The sequence below is a fragment of the Oryzias latipes genome, chromosome 20, assembly GCF_053564925.1.
Source record: "Oryzias latipes strain Hd-rR chromosome 20, Olatipes_Hd-rR_3.1".
Taxonomy (NCBI): domain Eukaryota; kingdom Metazoa; phylum Chordata; class Actinopteri; order Beloniformes; family Adrianichthyidae; genus Oryzias; species Oryzias latipes.
In genome coordinates, this window is record NC_136256.1 from 16,347,374 (window position 1) to 16,361,238 (window position 13,865).

Consider the following 13,865-nt stretch of genomic DNA (forward strand, 5'->3'; position numbering starts at 1 on the left):
TAGATTCACTTGAGAATACACAAAAAAGCATTTTAAACAGGTCGCTAAAGCTATTTTTTTATTATTAGGATTTTTCTTTTTCCAATTTTGTGCAAAACAAACCCTATTTTTCTGTATATTCAGTATTTTGTACTGCACAAAATAAAAAATGTAATAAACCGTGACGAAAAAGCCACAAATGAGTTTTTGTGTCTGCTTTTTGTATGTGATAAATAACTAAACAACTTTTGTTTTGGCTCACAGGTTGTATGACCTTTCTGGTCCGCTGTGGCCAGAAATAAGTGAGTTGCTGTGTTTCCCTTATTTCTTCAACCCCACTTATCTGGCACATTCAGACCCCCCCCCAAACACACACACAGCAAGCTTTACCTTACATCCACTTTTCTTTAATCTGCCTGGAGGACTGTTTTTCGGCCCAACTGAAATAAGTTCCTGAGAAGACGTCCTGTGTCATCCTTATTTGATAATGAAATTGTGTGTTCTGTCTGACTGTCGACCTTTCATGGGGTTGTGAGGGTTTGGATCCAGTTAACACACTTAGCCAGACAGCACAAACCGCGTTTGTGACTGGAACTGAAGACTGCATTTATCAGAGCGGGGTCTCAAAGAAACAGAGGGGATCTGGGGGTCAAGGGGGCAGCGGAGAGGAAGGCTGGGGAACGACACACAGGAGGGGACTCTGGGTACTTGGCAAACAAAAGCAGGAAGAGGGGAAGGAAAAATAGTGGACTACTGGATGACCATGACGGAGATGGACAGAAATAAAGTGCCAGAAGAGAAAACCCATGATAGGATGATAGGGGGAGAGGAATGCGCTTTTTAAACTCTGGCAATCTGTGGATGAAGGATGACAGCAGCTGAGGTGGTGCAGGGGTTTGTCGTGGGTGAAAGAGAGGCATCATGGCAGGCTTTTGGGATGACTTTATACAAATACAATCCATTTACCATGTGGAGGGGAAAATTACAGGCAAGCATCAGCAGAATGTTCCGCCGTGGAGCCAGCCCATGTGTCTGTGAGCCATCGACGTTGTTGTACCAAGAAACATTGGGCCTGCCTGTTGTCTAAACAAAAGATTTTGATTAAAGAAATTTGGGGGATTTTATTTTATTTTTTTCAGAACAAAAGCGCTGCATTTATTGAGAACAGACGGCTTTCTGCTTCGACTGTTGGGGGAAGATAAGAAACCTGGACGCAGTGGCTCTGTGCTAACACAATCAGCTCACATGCTCTTCCTCATGAGGAAAATAATCAACTGGAAAGGGAGTATTATTGCCAACTGCATTCAAACTTCTATAGAGTTTCCCCAAATTGGAAAGAAGCTTTTAATTTGAAAGTACAAAAGAAACTAAATAAGCCCCTCTTGCCCCTTTTTTCTGCTAAAACCCAGACCAAGCTCCAGTGGAACATTTAAATCCAACAAAAAGCAAAATAAAATTGTAGGTTTGTATTTTTTCAAATGTGTTTCAGTTTTTCCTGAAAAGAGAAATCGTTGCTAGGCCAAGTAAAAGCTATAATTTCAGATTTGAATAGGATGGATTTTCTTAGGGGAAAAAAATAGTAAAGTCTTTTTTGGCTGTGTAGGTCTTAGTCTTCCTTTTATGTATCTTCTAAAAGCCTAAATGAATGAATGCATGAACGGATCCCTTTGGGTGATGTGAATAGCACAACCGAACAACCGATGTGACAAATACTGAATACCAATGAGCCTTGAGTATTAATCATCACCCTCAGGTGCAATACTTTGGAAGGTTCTAAAGAAGAAATGCATTATTTTCCTCTTAATTAAATCTAATCAAGATGTACTTTAAGAAATACAATAAACATAGATTTGTGCCTTGAGGATTTAACACATATTTTAAAGCACAGAGCTGCTTGTTTGTTTGTCAGGGAGTAGAAGAAAACTCAGCCAATCAGGCACAACATCGGATGGGGGGGCAGGAGAAAAAAAAAGCATGGCATTTCATGTGAAACAACAAATTTAAGATTTAAACTGACTGTTTTGATTTAGTCCAAGGGTTGATGGGGTGAAGCTGTTTTATTAGGCGCTTTCAGGTGTCCCTTAATGATGAGGTAACCAGTTTTGCCTCTCAGGACTGAAGCGTGAACTCACTTTGTTGTACTGTATTTATTCGACCTTTTTTTGTTATTGTGACGATTGGGTTGTGCAGCTCCTGTTTTGTTTATGTATTTTTTATGACAGTAGCTGTCCAACAAGGTTTTAAAAGGTTGATGATCATTATTAATAAAGCAACAAACGCTGTAGAAGCCCTAAAATTGGTGTATTTGTGAGTTTTTGTGATGGTTCCAAGCACAACGATGTGCAGTAGGTATAAAACAGAGCCTTTATGTGAACCTGGTCCACTTGGTTAAACCAACATGGAGGTTGAGTCCTATTTTTAATGCTTTACCCCCAAAGTACCACTCCGTGTTTTATAACCATTGACTGTATATGAGAACTGGAGTGAGTGACCCCTCCCCACTTATGTTCCAAATAGGAAGTACCTGAAACCAAAGAAACTAAAATCCCATACACTTCTATAGAGAAATAAACAGCTATTATGCAGTCATTCTATTTGTCAGAATAACTATTCTTGCTCTGTTTCATTTTTTCAATAACTTCTTAATAATCTTTTTTTTTTAGGATTTTTCTTTCTTTATTGTAAGTTATAAACTGACCAATAATAAATATATGTAGTCTTGCATCAGATGTTCAAAACGTTTGATTGACAGATCAAACGTCCAACTGGGATTCAAACCAGCCTTCTTACCTTCTCAATGTGAGGCGAGAACGCTAACCACTGCTCCACCGTGCAGCCTTATGGGGTACCATACAAATGAAATTACTTTTCAGCCCTTTTGGAGTTGTTTGGGGGAAAAACATCTACATTAAGGTTTTTCTGTAAATTCTGCAAAATCACCTGGATATTTTAAAGTTAAAAAAAGGTTTTGCTTGATGTTTGATTGGGTTATCATTGGTAAATTGACACATCTGAGTTTTGGCGGGCATGAAACAAAAACTGTGTAACACAGTGTGGCTGGAAAAGTACAGCTTTACCACAGACATGACCATGCCTATTGTAAATATTCAAGATATTTTGCTAAAAAACATTAAAATCATACTGGTTCTCCTATTAAAAGTAGTGTATGAGATTTTTTTAAAGCATAATAAAGAAATGGGATCTGACACTGCATATCTGAAAGTAAAATAACCTCAGGTATGCGTTATTTATTACCACATTATTCACCCATCTCACACTCCTCTATCCCCTAAGGATTGTCCCTTTTTTTCAGATGCCTTACGCACTTCTGGTAACCTGAACTGAATTTATTCCAGCAATAAAAGGAAGGAGTTTTCTGGTAGACTCAATGTTCACTCACCTTACACTGCATTATCCAACAATTCTCCATAAAACTCCAAAGCAATGTCAACACATGAATGAGTTGAATTGACTAAATTGAGGTGAACAACTAATCATTTTGTCCATTTCAATGTGATTTTTTTATTAACTCTGCAGCAGCAACGGAGCTTTTCTCCATCACTTTTTCCTTTCATCCATAAAATGAGGCTTTAATTAAGTCTGGAGCTCCAACACCCACACATCTCATCTTTTGCATTTGTCACGTGAGTGCAATCAAGAGCTGCTGCAGCACAAGGGGGACTCGTTCATTGCATTCCAAAGCATTTGACTTGATGAAGATACCAATGAGAAAGGTTGGTTCAGAAACAATAGGAAAAGCTGATTCTCGTTTTTTGGAGAACTTAAGTTCAACTAGTTTTGAAACAATAAGATTACCAAAAGCAGCTAACTGTGCAATCTGAACAGATTGTTGGGATTATCATTTTACATACCTTAGATAATCAGTCATCTGTTTTCATCCAAAATCTGTTATAAGCTTTATTTATAAATGTAATTCAAACAAAACTTTGCATGCCTTTACCATGCATATGCTTTATTAATTGTGAGTTGTCCACATTTTCAATCACAAGAGGCAGAAATCAGTCATACCACTCAATGCAATAATTATACTTGATTATAATGACTTAAAGTGCTTTAGGATAAATGCATCTTTTGTTTTTATTTTATTTTCATGGCATGGATTATATAAATGTGGATTTTTTTTATTTAATTATTTCGATTTTTTTTGCAAATGTATAACAACATAGTCTGATATATGTTTTGACGTCTTGATAAAATGAAAAATCTCTACAACACGCCGGCATCTCACCTACTTCCTCCTTACTCACCCTTTCGTGTTGTATAAGCGTTTGCTACAACCTGTCATCCACAGTATGCCCGTACCAAAAGTGGGAACATTTTTGCTCCATGGCTCGCTCAGCCCTGGAGCTTACCAGACTATGACATCACAGGTCTATAACCTTGCTTTTTTGTGTGGGCCACTTTGTTTGCCATACATGTTTGACCATCTTTTGCCCACAGACAGCCCGTATCCACCAGTAAAGGGCAATTGTGACTAAGGCTTTAACAACAGATCTAGCCCGTAAATATTAATGTGTTTTTTTCTGTTTTGCAAATGTTATGTATTGTAACCAGAAATCGGACAAAAAAGACTGCCGTCTGACAGAAATTATCATACTGTCAGAATAATATCGCCTCACTTCTGCTCTTTGTTGCTCCTTTTAAAACATATGTCTTTTTTGTAAGAATTTAATGCTGCAGAACCAACTTACATGTCGCATTTTGGTGCAACAAAACGAAATTTGTTGCATCTTGGCGCGCTGCAGGCAGATGCAGAGAACTGAAGACTTTTTGTTTAATTACTGGAGCCCCTGAACTATTTTTTACTCATTAAAAGTATAATTTAATGGTTTGTTTTCTCCACTAATGAAGGAATCACTACACATTGAAAAAATACTTGTACTTTCTGTGAATAAGCTTAATAAATAAATGTTTATTCACTTAAGCCTTTTATCATTTTTTGGGGGGTTTGTGCTTGACTTAGGTGAAAACACATCAACATTAACTACAGTGCATTCCAAAAGTAGGCTGCCATGCGTGCAGGATGAGCACAGACAAAGTTCACACCACCTCTGCAGCATGAATCTTTTACAGGGATCTGAAAGATTCATAATGCTTTTAACAAATCTCCCATGCTGCCGAGCTCCCCTAAGTTCACCTGTAATACTGTTACCGACTCGTTACCACGCTGACCTGTAAAAACCAAAGCCTTGCTTACAACAACCGCTTTGACAGATCTTTGAACTCCAGATAGTCCTGCCTCCGTGTTGGGCAGCACACGTGGGAGTAGCAGGCTTCTGGTTCAGCATCAGAATATTAGTCACATTTCAAGACGTGCTCTGCTAAGAGAGGCAAAAGAACGCAAACCACTCAGGATTTCAGAGTTTGATGTCATCCTGATCATTTCAACCAGTTGTTTGAGCAGAACGAACATGCATTTTCTCAGGCAGTATGTTTCATTGGACAGGTGTGAGTCCTTAACTGAACTGTGCTGGGGAGTAAACCAGCAGAGTTTAGTCCACTTGAAAACCCTTGCAAGTAAACCTTGATGTGTCTCGTTCAATAAATGCACATATTTTGCAACGTGAAGAATCTCAGAAATCCAGGTCAAATTATCACAGGAATCTGTACCTGAGGGCAACAAGACTTTAAAGGTTGATGTTGAGCCAATCAAACCGTGTCTAAAGCCTCAGTCACATGCACCCATGGGTACTTTGTTTTTTGGGTTGTCCAGGCTCTTTGAGGGTCATAGAGAGATGTGGCTGCATCTGAAGGTGAGCGCAGGTGTGTCTAGCAGGTCCTTTGAAGCTTGTGTAGTGTAGATTGTGTAGTGAAGTATTCAGAAGGCTATTTAATGTAAGTTGCATTTACGGTGTATCAGTCATGTTGTCGGATATGCTACACTCTGGTCACCAGTAAGGTGTGAGTACTGGCTCCTTACTGACCACGGGGTGTGATACTTAAGTGCCCGTAGGATGTCCACTCAAACTACGCCAAGATTGTCTAATTTCCTCACTTCTAACAGGCAGGCTGCACACAAGAACAGCACACCTTTCATTTGAACATCACTACTGGGCTTCTTGTGCAGTACACAGGACTTGGGGTATGTTAGAAAAAAATGAAAAATCCATGTGACACACTACTTCACACTTACTTATTACCCTTTTGTGTTGTTTGAGTATTTGCTATGACCTGTTGCCTGCAGCATGCCCGTAAAAAATTGCTCATCAACATTTTTGCTCTACAGGCTCACCGAGCGATCTACGACCTTGATATTTCTTGAGGGTCCCGTGCAAGTTTGCCCACTTTTCACTGGCAGACAGCCAATATCCACCTGTAAGAGCCGTTGTGACTAAGGCTTAAGGCTATGTGTTCCCTATTTTAAATCTAAAAAATTACCCTAAAAAAAGACGTTTTGAAATGTCCTGTTGGTGAAAATTTGATTCTGAAAAGCCAGAGGAGCTCTTCAATACCTGTTAAGAGAACCAATAGGGTCCAAAACAAGTAAAAGTGTGACATTTTAGGCATTCATCAAGACGTTCGCCACGTTTGCAAATTTCTCAAAAGTAAAACCAAAACTTTGTCAGTTTTGAAAAGAATTTTTAAAAAATAACAAAAAACTGACATTGTTTTCAGGAAATATAGCAAGAACCTAAAACCCTTTTTCTAGCAGTAAAATCTTATTTTTTATACATTTACATTTGGAGATGTGTAAAATTTTATCATAAGCAATTATTACATGCTCTGTCTGCATCCATTATTATTATTATTTTATTATTATTATGAGTGAGAACCTGAGAAATTCCTCAGGAGGAAGACTGGGACGGATAGTACTATTTATGAATACAGACCAGTTCTCTGTCTGCAGTTTTTACTATTAGTTTGGAGATACTCAAATCACTGAAGCTGACACCACAAAGCGCTGAATGAGATCCACCTTGATATTTTAGTAGTAATAATGTTTTTATCTTATGATCACGTTTCTTTTCTTTGTTGCTATTTTTTAATAATTATGAAATTTTCAATCAGATATTTTTTTTATAAAAATGAAAAGAATGGCTTTATGTAATATATTACATTCAGTGGTATCGTGATGAGTCAACCTGTGAGTCAGTCTCAAAGGAGTTTTCTCAGCCTTCACCTACTTTTACATTTTGTGCATTGAAACAGTGGAAACACTTTTGCCTTCATAGGCCGATTTGCTACTTATGTCTTCTCTTAATGTTATTTACAAAATAGAATTCCTACATTTCTTTTAAATCACAATTTTGCATATTGATAACACTGCAGATAAAGAAGCAGGTCAAACACAAAAGGAAAATATCACAAAATGTACTTTTCCTCATTTAATGTAGCTTTAAAAATTGTATATCCAGAGCAAATTTTTTCTAATAATATGTTTTTATATTAAAACAAGGTTAGTAAAAGAAATTAGCAATAGAAGTGCCTCATGTGATCAGGGCCAAAGGTTAAATATGACTTCTGATGAACAACTTAGGGCAAAATTAATTTTTTTTTACAAAAAAGAAAACCAGAATCCAGAAGAAAAGTATCAAAAAATGGGTGTAACTTTTGATTTATTTATAATTTGAACTCACTCCGATCATCTTTAGAGTTATTTTAAAAAACACTTTAATTATGATTATGCTGTTTTTTGACAATATCAAAGCACCTGTGTTGCTGAGACATAGTTTCTGGGTTAGTTCATCAGAAATTAGCCTCTGAGTTGTGACCGGTACTGTTGTTTTCCAAGGGAGTCCTGGCCAAAGGCAGCACATTTCAATACAAAGAATACATGAAAGCAAACATTATTAAAACCACATACATCATAAAAAACAGTTGCACATTATTTTTTCAGTCTCTGATGCTTTGAGCTTTTTCTTAAAAACATTTAAAGATACCAGTTCAGTTAGTTTCCAGTCTTTCTGCAGCATATTCCAAGCAAAAGCATTCACTTATGGCCCCTCACACCCCAATCTAACTTTATCGGTACAGCAAAAATGGTAAGAAATATTGGAGCAATCTAGCCGTGCAGTTTGGAGCCAGATACCAGCTCAGACGAGGAAAACTAAGACGTACATGGATCTATTAGTTTGCAAGTGGATGCATCAGAATGGAGCGGAGCAGGAAGCTCGTGTTCCACCCAGGAGATTTTCTTCAACACAGAGACAATCTTTTTCCCACTGATTCACAAGGATGTGAGCAAATAAATGCTCAGAAATATCATTTTGAGCATAATGTTTATATATATATCTCATCCATCATGAGAAAAATTCCCTGTGACCTATCAGCTCATCAGCCTGCAGCCTTTATCTGGACTCCTCACGTCAGTCTGTCTGCTTCCTGCGGTTGAGTAACTGACTCATGCTAAGCTCTCAAGCCAAGCTGTGCCACATTTTTCACCTCCACACTGACCCACTCTCCGTTTTGCCCCTTCAGGAATTACTACGAGCTTCATCTCCACCACTGTCGACCACTAGTCATCCAACGGGACACCAATCAAGGCTCCACTCTTCAGTCATCTCAGCTTCGACCAGACCAGCAGCTCATCCGTTTCATCACCCACTAAGCCACGTGCATTTCAAGTCAGAACCCTCCACCACTTCTGCGAACTCAAAAAAGACCATTCTTTCGTCCATCTTCCGTTTCTGTCCTGCTTCTGGTTCCAGCCCCATCCCACACGATAAAAAAACCCTAAAACAGATTTCCATTGGATTGGATCTTAAACAGTAATAAAGTGATGTGATTTTATTATTTATTTTTTTTGAGTGATCATGTTTGACGGCCAAATTACTACAGTTTAGTGTTTTGCTTTACTGATAATTTTTATTTTGAACCTGCTTCAAATACAGTTATTTAAGTACATCCAGTCAAATGTCATCATCCCAGCTCTTTTATGGGTTACACCTATATAATGTAATTTTTCTGTCACTGAAACTGAACCAAAACATAAAAAGTATTTGTTCACCAAAGGGCAATAAATAGAACTTTATAAATAGAACTCATAAGCATTTCTACAGCTCTGTTTTTTCAGGTGTTTGAGGAGCAGAACAACCTCCCTCCCTCCCAGGGCGATTTCCTTCCCAAAAGCAGCACACTGTTTACATGAGGGAGTAGATGCTTCATGGGGAGTCTCTCGTTTTCCGTCAGACAGCAAAAGACCTGAAATTGTACAGGATCGACCGCAAAGGTCCAAACTGACAAGCAACAACGCAGCACGAGTCCCCTTGAGATAACCTCCTTCTCTCTGTGAGCGCTCTTTGAGGATCTTGATGTGAAAACTACCCCATCCCCACAAACGCTATCACATGTCACCTGTGCTGCCAACTCCTTTTTTTTTTTCAACCGACTAAGAATGAGAATCCCGATAAAAACATGCTCAGGGTATAAAGTTATCATTTCAGACAAACTTCTGTGGTGAAAAATACATTTTTAGGGATGTCTGTGCTAAATGCTTTAAGCAGAAGAGCAGCAGAAGCCATTGTTTTCTCTGCAAGGGATGCAATTTCTTTGGTGGAGGTTTCTAAACTATTGCGCATATTGAAATTTAATGTCATGTTATTGCTGATCTTCACATTTATGGTTATATTTAGAGTTTGCAGAATTAGCTAATACACCTCAAATTCAGTAATTCCACATATAGAGTGTAATTTGTCCTTTTAGATCAAACTGGGTTGCCAGATTTGCTTAAATAAACAACATTGGGATTGTTTCTTTTTTGTTGTTGCTTGAAAAATCTTACTCTGTTCTATTTTGGACATAAGATAAAGATTCTTGAAATTCAAATTAGTGACTGCAGCTATATATTTTTGCTGATATCTATTTTTTGTTTGCCGTCTTTAACTTTTTTCTCTATTTAAAGGAACATTTACAGTAGCATGTCCTGTTGCAGGATTCCTCCACCCCTCCCTATTTTGCTTTGTTTTTTGCTGTTTTCTGTGTTGAGGACCAAAGGTACAAGGATCCTTCGGACTCTGTGTAAAGGGGCTGGGAATGCAGAAAACATTTAAATCTTTATTTGTTTAATTTTAGTTTTTTAAATGTTAACACTTTAGCTTGAAAAAATCCAAAAGTTACCATAGCTGCGGGTTTCTGAGCAACCGAAACAGGACAGAAAAATGCAGGAAGAAGAAGGTGAGCTATCTTTTTGGTCCTTTGACCATAGTATATGAACATACACTTTCTTTACCTTGATACATCTCTATTTCAGCTATGCCACTTTTTTGCAAAAGTGCAAAGCCCTTCCATCAGTCTGGTAGTAAACCACAGCCAGTGAATCCAACCCCTGGTTTTAGAATTACCAGAGTCTGTTTGTGCAAATTGCACACAGCTTTTTACCGAACAAAGCAGACCAAACAGACACATGTGAAAGGAAAAGTAGAAAAAGCGACACTAAATTACCTTCTCAGATACATATTGAGGCCAGGAATGCATCATGGTGGAAGCGACCAATGTGAGTTACCTTAAATGTTGTCTGACAAAAACAAAACCTTGGGGCCAAAATGCATTAACTGTAAATATTTTTTTCTATTCATTTAATGCAATTTTGATTGTTTCCAAAAAAAGAAGATATGTTTTTTATCAGCCAGTCAACAATTTGTAACAATAAAAAAGGACAAATGTCATTTGGGTAAATGTACACTTCGGGTATGTTCTCTAACATTTTAAATTTAAGTTCTTTTTTTCTTTTCTTTTTTTTTGTAAAACAAAGCAACACGGGGCCCAAACCATGATAGCACTACTTCTTTATATGACATATAGGATAAATAAACAAAACTGCAGATATAAGTTTTAAATTCATGTGTCGTCTGTGTGGCCAACTCCATTTATCATGGAGCTGAATTTCAATATTTGTACATCCCCTGTTTAAACTCTAAGAGCTTTTGCAATTTTCCCCCCGTGATGAACACATACAAATGTCTTGCATCATCTCTTGCCTCAGCTGCGAAACAAACGTGTCCTGCGAAGGTCATGCTTTGCTCTTTCTCTCCACCATCTATTCCTTTATTTCATTTCAAGCATGCAGCGCTTCATTTCATCACTCAGCAACCGACCACACCGTCAGGTCTGAACAATCTCGGGTGTTTTGATTTTTTGTAACATGTTGTGACAGTAGTCTGGCTGGGTCAGATGCTGTTGCAGATACAACACAAACACCTCTGCCAGGATGCTGCTTTTCCCAGAGAAAACAGTCACAGAACCTCACACTGAGACTCCCACCTGGCTTGTCAGCTGGAGGAAGCCAACCATTTTCAATCAGACCAAAACCAGATGGTGCAGAGACCGACCATCATCTGCTTTCCCAGAGCCCCTCACCCCACTGATAAGACCTCTGCCACACTCACAGGCCATGATGGGGCATCTAAAGATAACGAGAGGCTGTAAAAATTCATGCTTTGACCATTGGTCTGGCTAGCAAAAGTCATTCCTAAATCAGAAACAGTTGTAAACCTGATTAGTGAGCCAGATTCAGATTTTCCCACTGGATCCCGGTCAGAAGGGTCCACTGGGGCATGAAACCACAATGTAAACCCTCAATGAGTGCACGCTCTGTCAAAGAAAACTGCTGTTGCTGATAACTCACTATTTATAGAGGCTGGGCGGTGCAGAAAAAATGTGTTAAAGGATGAAAAATGCAAAAAGACAAATCTGATCAGCTGGTGAAGTGAAACAAATGTGAACAGATTTGGATTTGTGACTCATTATAGCTCAAACTGACAACTTGGAGTCTTGGTTTTTAAAGCGCTTTTTTTTAAGAAAAAAAAAATACTCACCAAAAAGCCCAACAAAAAAAAGTTTAAACACTGGCAGTTCATTAGTATCCATCACGCTGGGAGAATCCGGTCGGACTGAGAATGAAACCTCATCGGCAGATCCGGGAAAATCCCCCCTTAAAGCGAGCCATCGCTGACTTTATCCCGACTGAAAGCGGTCCTTCATTTTAACCTGAGACAGGAGGTTTTAGCGGCTCATGAGCATGGAGATGGATCCACAGCTCCGCTGCGATCGCGGCTGCTTCTCTGCGCGAAGCTGACAGGAGTCAGAGCTCAGGACCGTCCTGCATCCTTCAGCAGGGAGGCAGGGGATGTGGGAGGGGGGAGTCCCTCCACAATTGTCAAGATGCATCCAACATTTAACTCTCGGGACAAACATGGAGGTTTACCATTTAGGGGGGGAACAAAGAGGGGGAAAAAGAAGAATTTCTGTAGATTTTTACCACTAAAGAGCTAAACTCAGCATGTTTTCTAACATTTACTTTATTTAATCACATTTTAATTAATAGTTTAGATAATTTTATACCAGATTTTCTTGAAAATGTCAAACAATAATTCCGAAATGTGCCTAATATCAAAGATGTAATGAACCGGATTCAAACTAGTTTTTTATGTAACAACCCTGCCACCATGTGGCGATCTTTAGACTGCACCACTTGAAACTGAATTGCAAAACATGTTAATCATTTTCTTATCTACGTTTCAAGGTAAATGACTTATTTATTAATTTAAAAAGACATTGTCAGTCTATTTTTCCCCTAAAATATTCAATTAACAGATAACACATAAATATGTGAATTGCAAAAATGTTTATTCATTTATAAATGTATAGATGTCTATTTATGCAAAAATGCATCAAATCACTTTGCTGGTTCCAATAATTTCATATGAAAGCAATGACATAAAGGATTTTTTAACTGAAAAAAATTAGAAATCAATTAGTTCATTTGTTTACAATTTTCTTGAACTATTTTTTCAAACTATTTTGAACGTGAAATATGAATTCCATGCCAGTATTACATTTCACTTAAGGTCGGGCTTAAAAAACGGTTTGTTTGTTTTTAATTTACCTAAAAAATAGACATAGAAAATATCAATATAGTAATAATTAAAAAAACAATTTTATGTATTTGTTTAAAAATATCATTACCATTTTTAACACAATTTGCATTGGAAATAGAAGTTCAACAATTTACCTAAGTCCACCTTAAAAACTGTTGTTTTTTTATGTTTACATAAAAGATAGATATTAAAAAAATCAATGTATTTGTTTTTAAATATTTCTACTGGTTTTTTTTTTGTTTTGTTTTTTTCCGCTGGTTTGTTACACGCATTATGTATATATTGCTTTTGCACGTCCCTTTTAGTTTTAATATTGGCTGAAACAAGCTAACAAGTACAATAAATAAAATAAAAGAAGAAAAAAGCACAGTTCTGTCGATCTTTTCTGATGTAAATCGTTCATTTAACAATCCAATTTCCAAAGCCACTAAATCGCTTTTGGGGGTTGCTGGAGCCTATCCTAGCCATTGTTGGCCGAAGGTGGGGTACGCTCTGGACAGGTCACCAGTCCATTGTGCGGTTATATAAATAAATAAGCGTTTTTACCTCCTCACTGTACCATACACAACACTACAACACATTTCCAACTCTTTTTTTAAATTCATGTTATGAATTGTAATTTTCACTCATTCAAAATGCACCATGCCTGTTCTACTACCTTTGCTTATTAATATGTTTTATTCTACCTCTCTGTTGGTCTTGCCAGTGCATCAGAGCAGCTGAAAGAAGCTTCATTCTGTTTGGTTCCAGCTCTGGGCTCTACCAGCTGGTAGCTTTCTTGGTATCTCAGACCTTTGCTGGGTTTGTGTACCACCAATGATCTGACAAGTATTTGCATCCTCAACTGTGAAGTAATTTATAGAGTATATATATCTAACTGGTGAGCAGTGTGAGGACTTAAGAATAGAAGTTATATGTTCAGTTCTGGTGCTTCTTGTCCAAACTATGGCAGCAACGTTCTAAAAAGCTTTTACCTGAGTCAGGTGTACTCCAAAGAGAAGCTGCAAGGACAGGGTTGTTTGGAAAAGAATAATAAACTTTCCTGATAAC

At 37.8% G+C, this 13,865-nt stretch overlaps 1 protein-coding gene across 1 annotated transcript in view; it reads right to left on the minus strand.

The window, feature by feature from the left end:
• LOC101156047 (receptor activity-modifying protein 3) overlaps window positions 1-12,120 on the minus strand; it is a 34,262-nt gene extending 22,142 nt beyond the window's left edge. The window contains exon 1 of the mRNA XM_004080950.5: window positions 11,754-12,120. Within this exon, the coding sequence (XP_004080998.1) occupies window positions 11,754-11,805 (52 nt within the window). The 5' untranslated portion in view covers window positions 11,806-12,120. The remainder of the gene's footprint in view (window positions 1-11,753) is intronic.
• Between the last annotated feature and the right edge of the window lie 1,745 nt (window positions 12,121-13,865).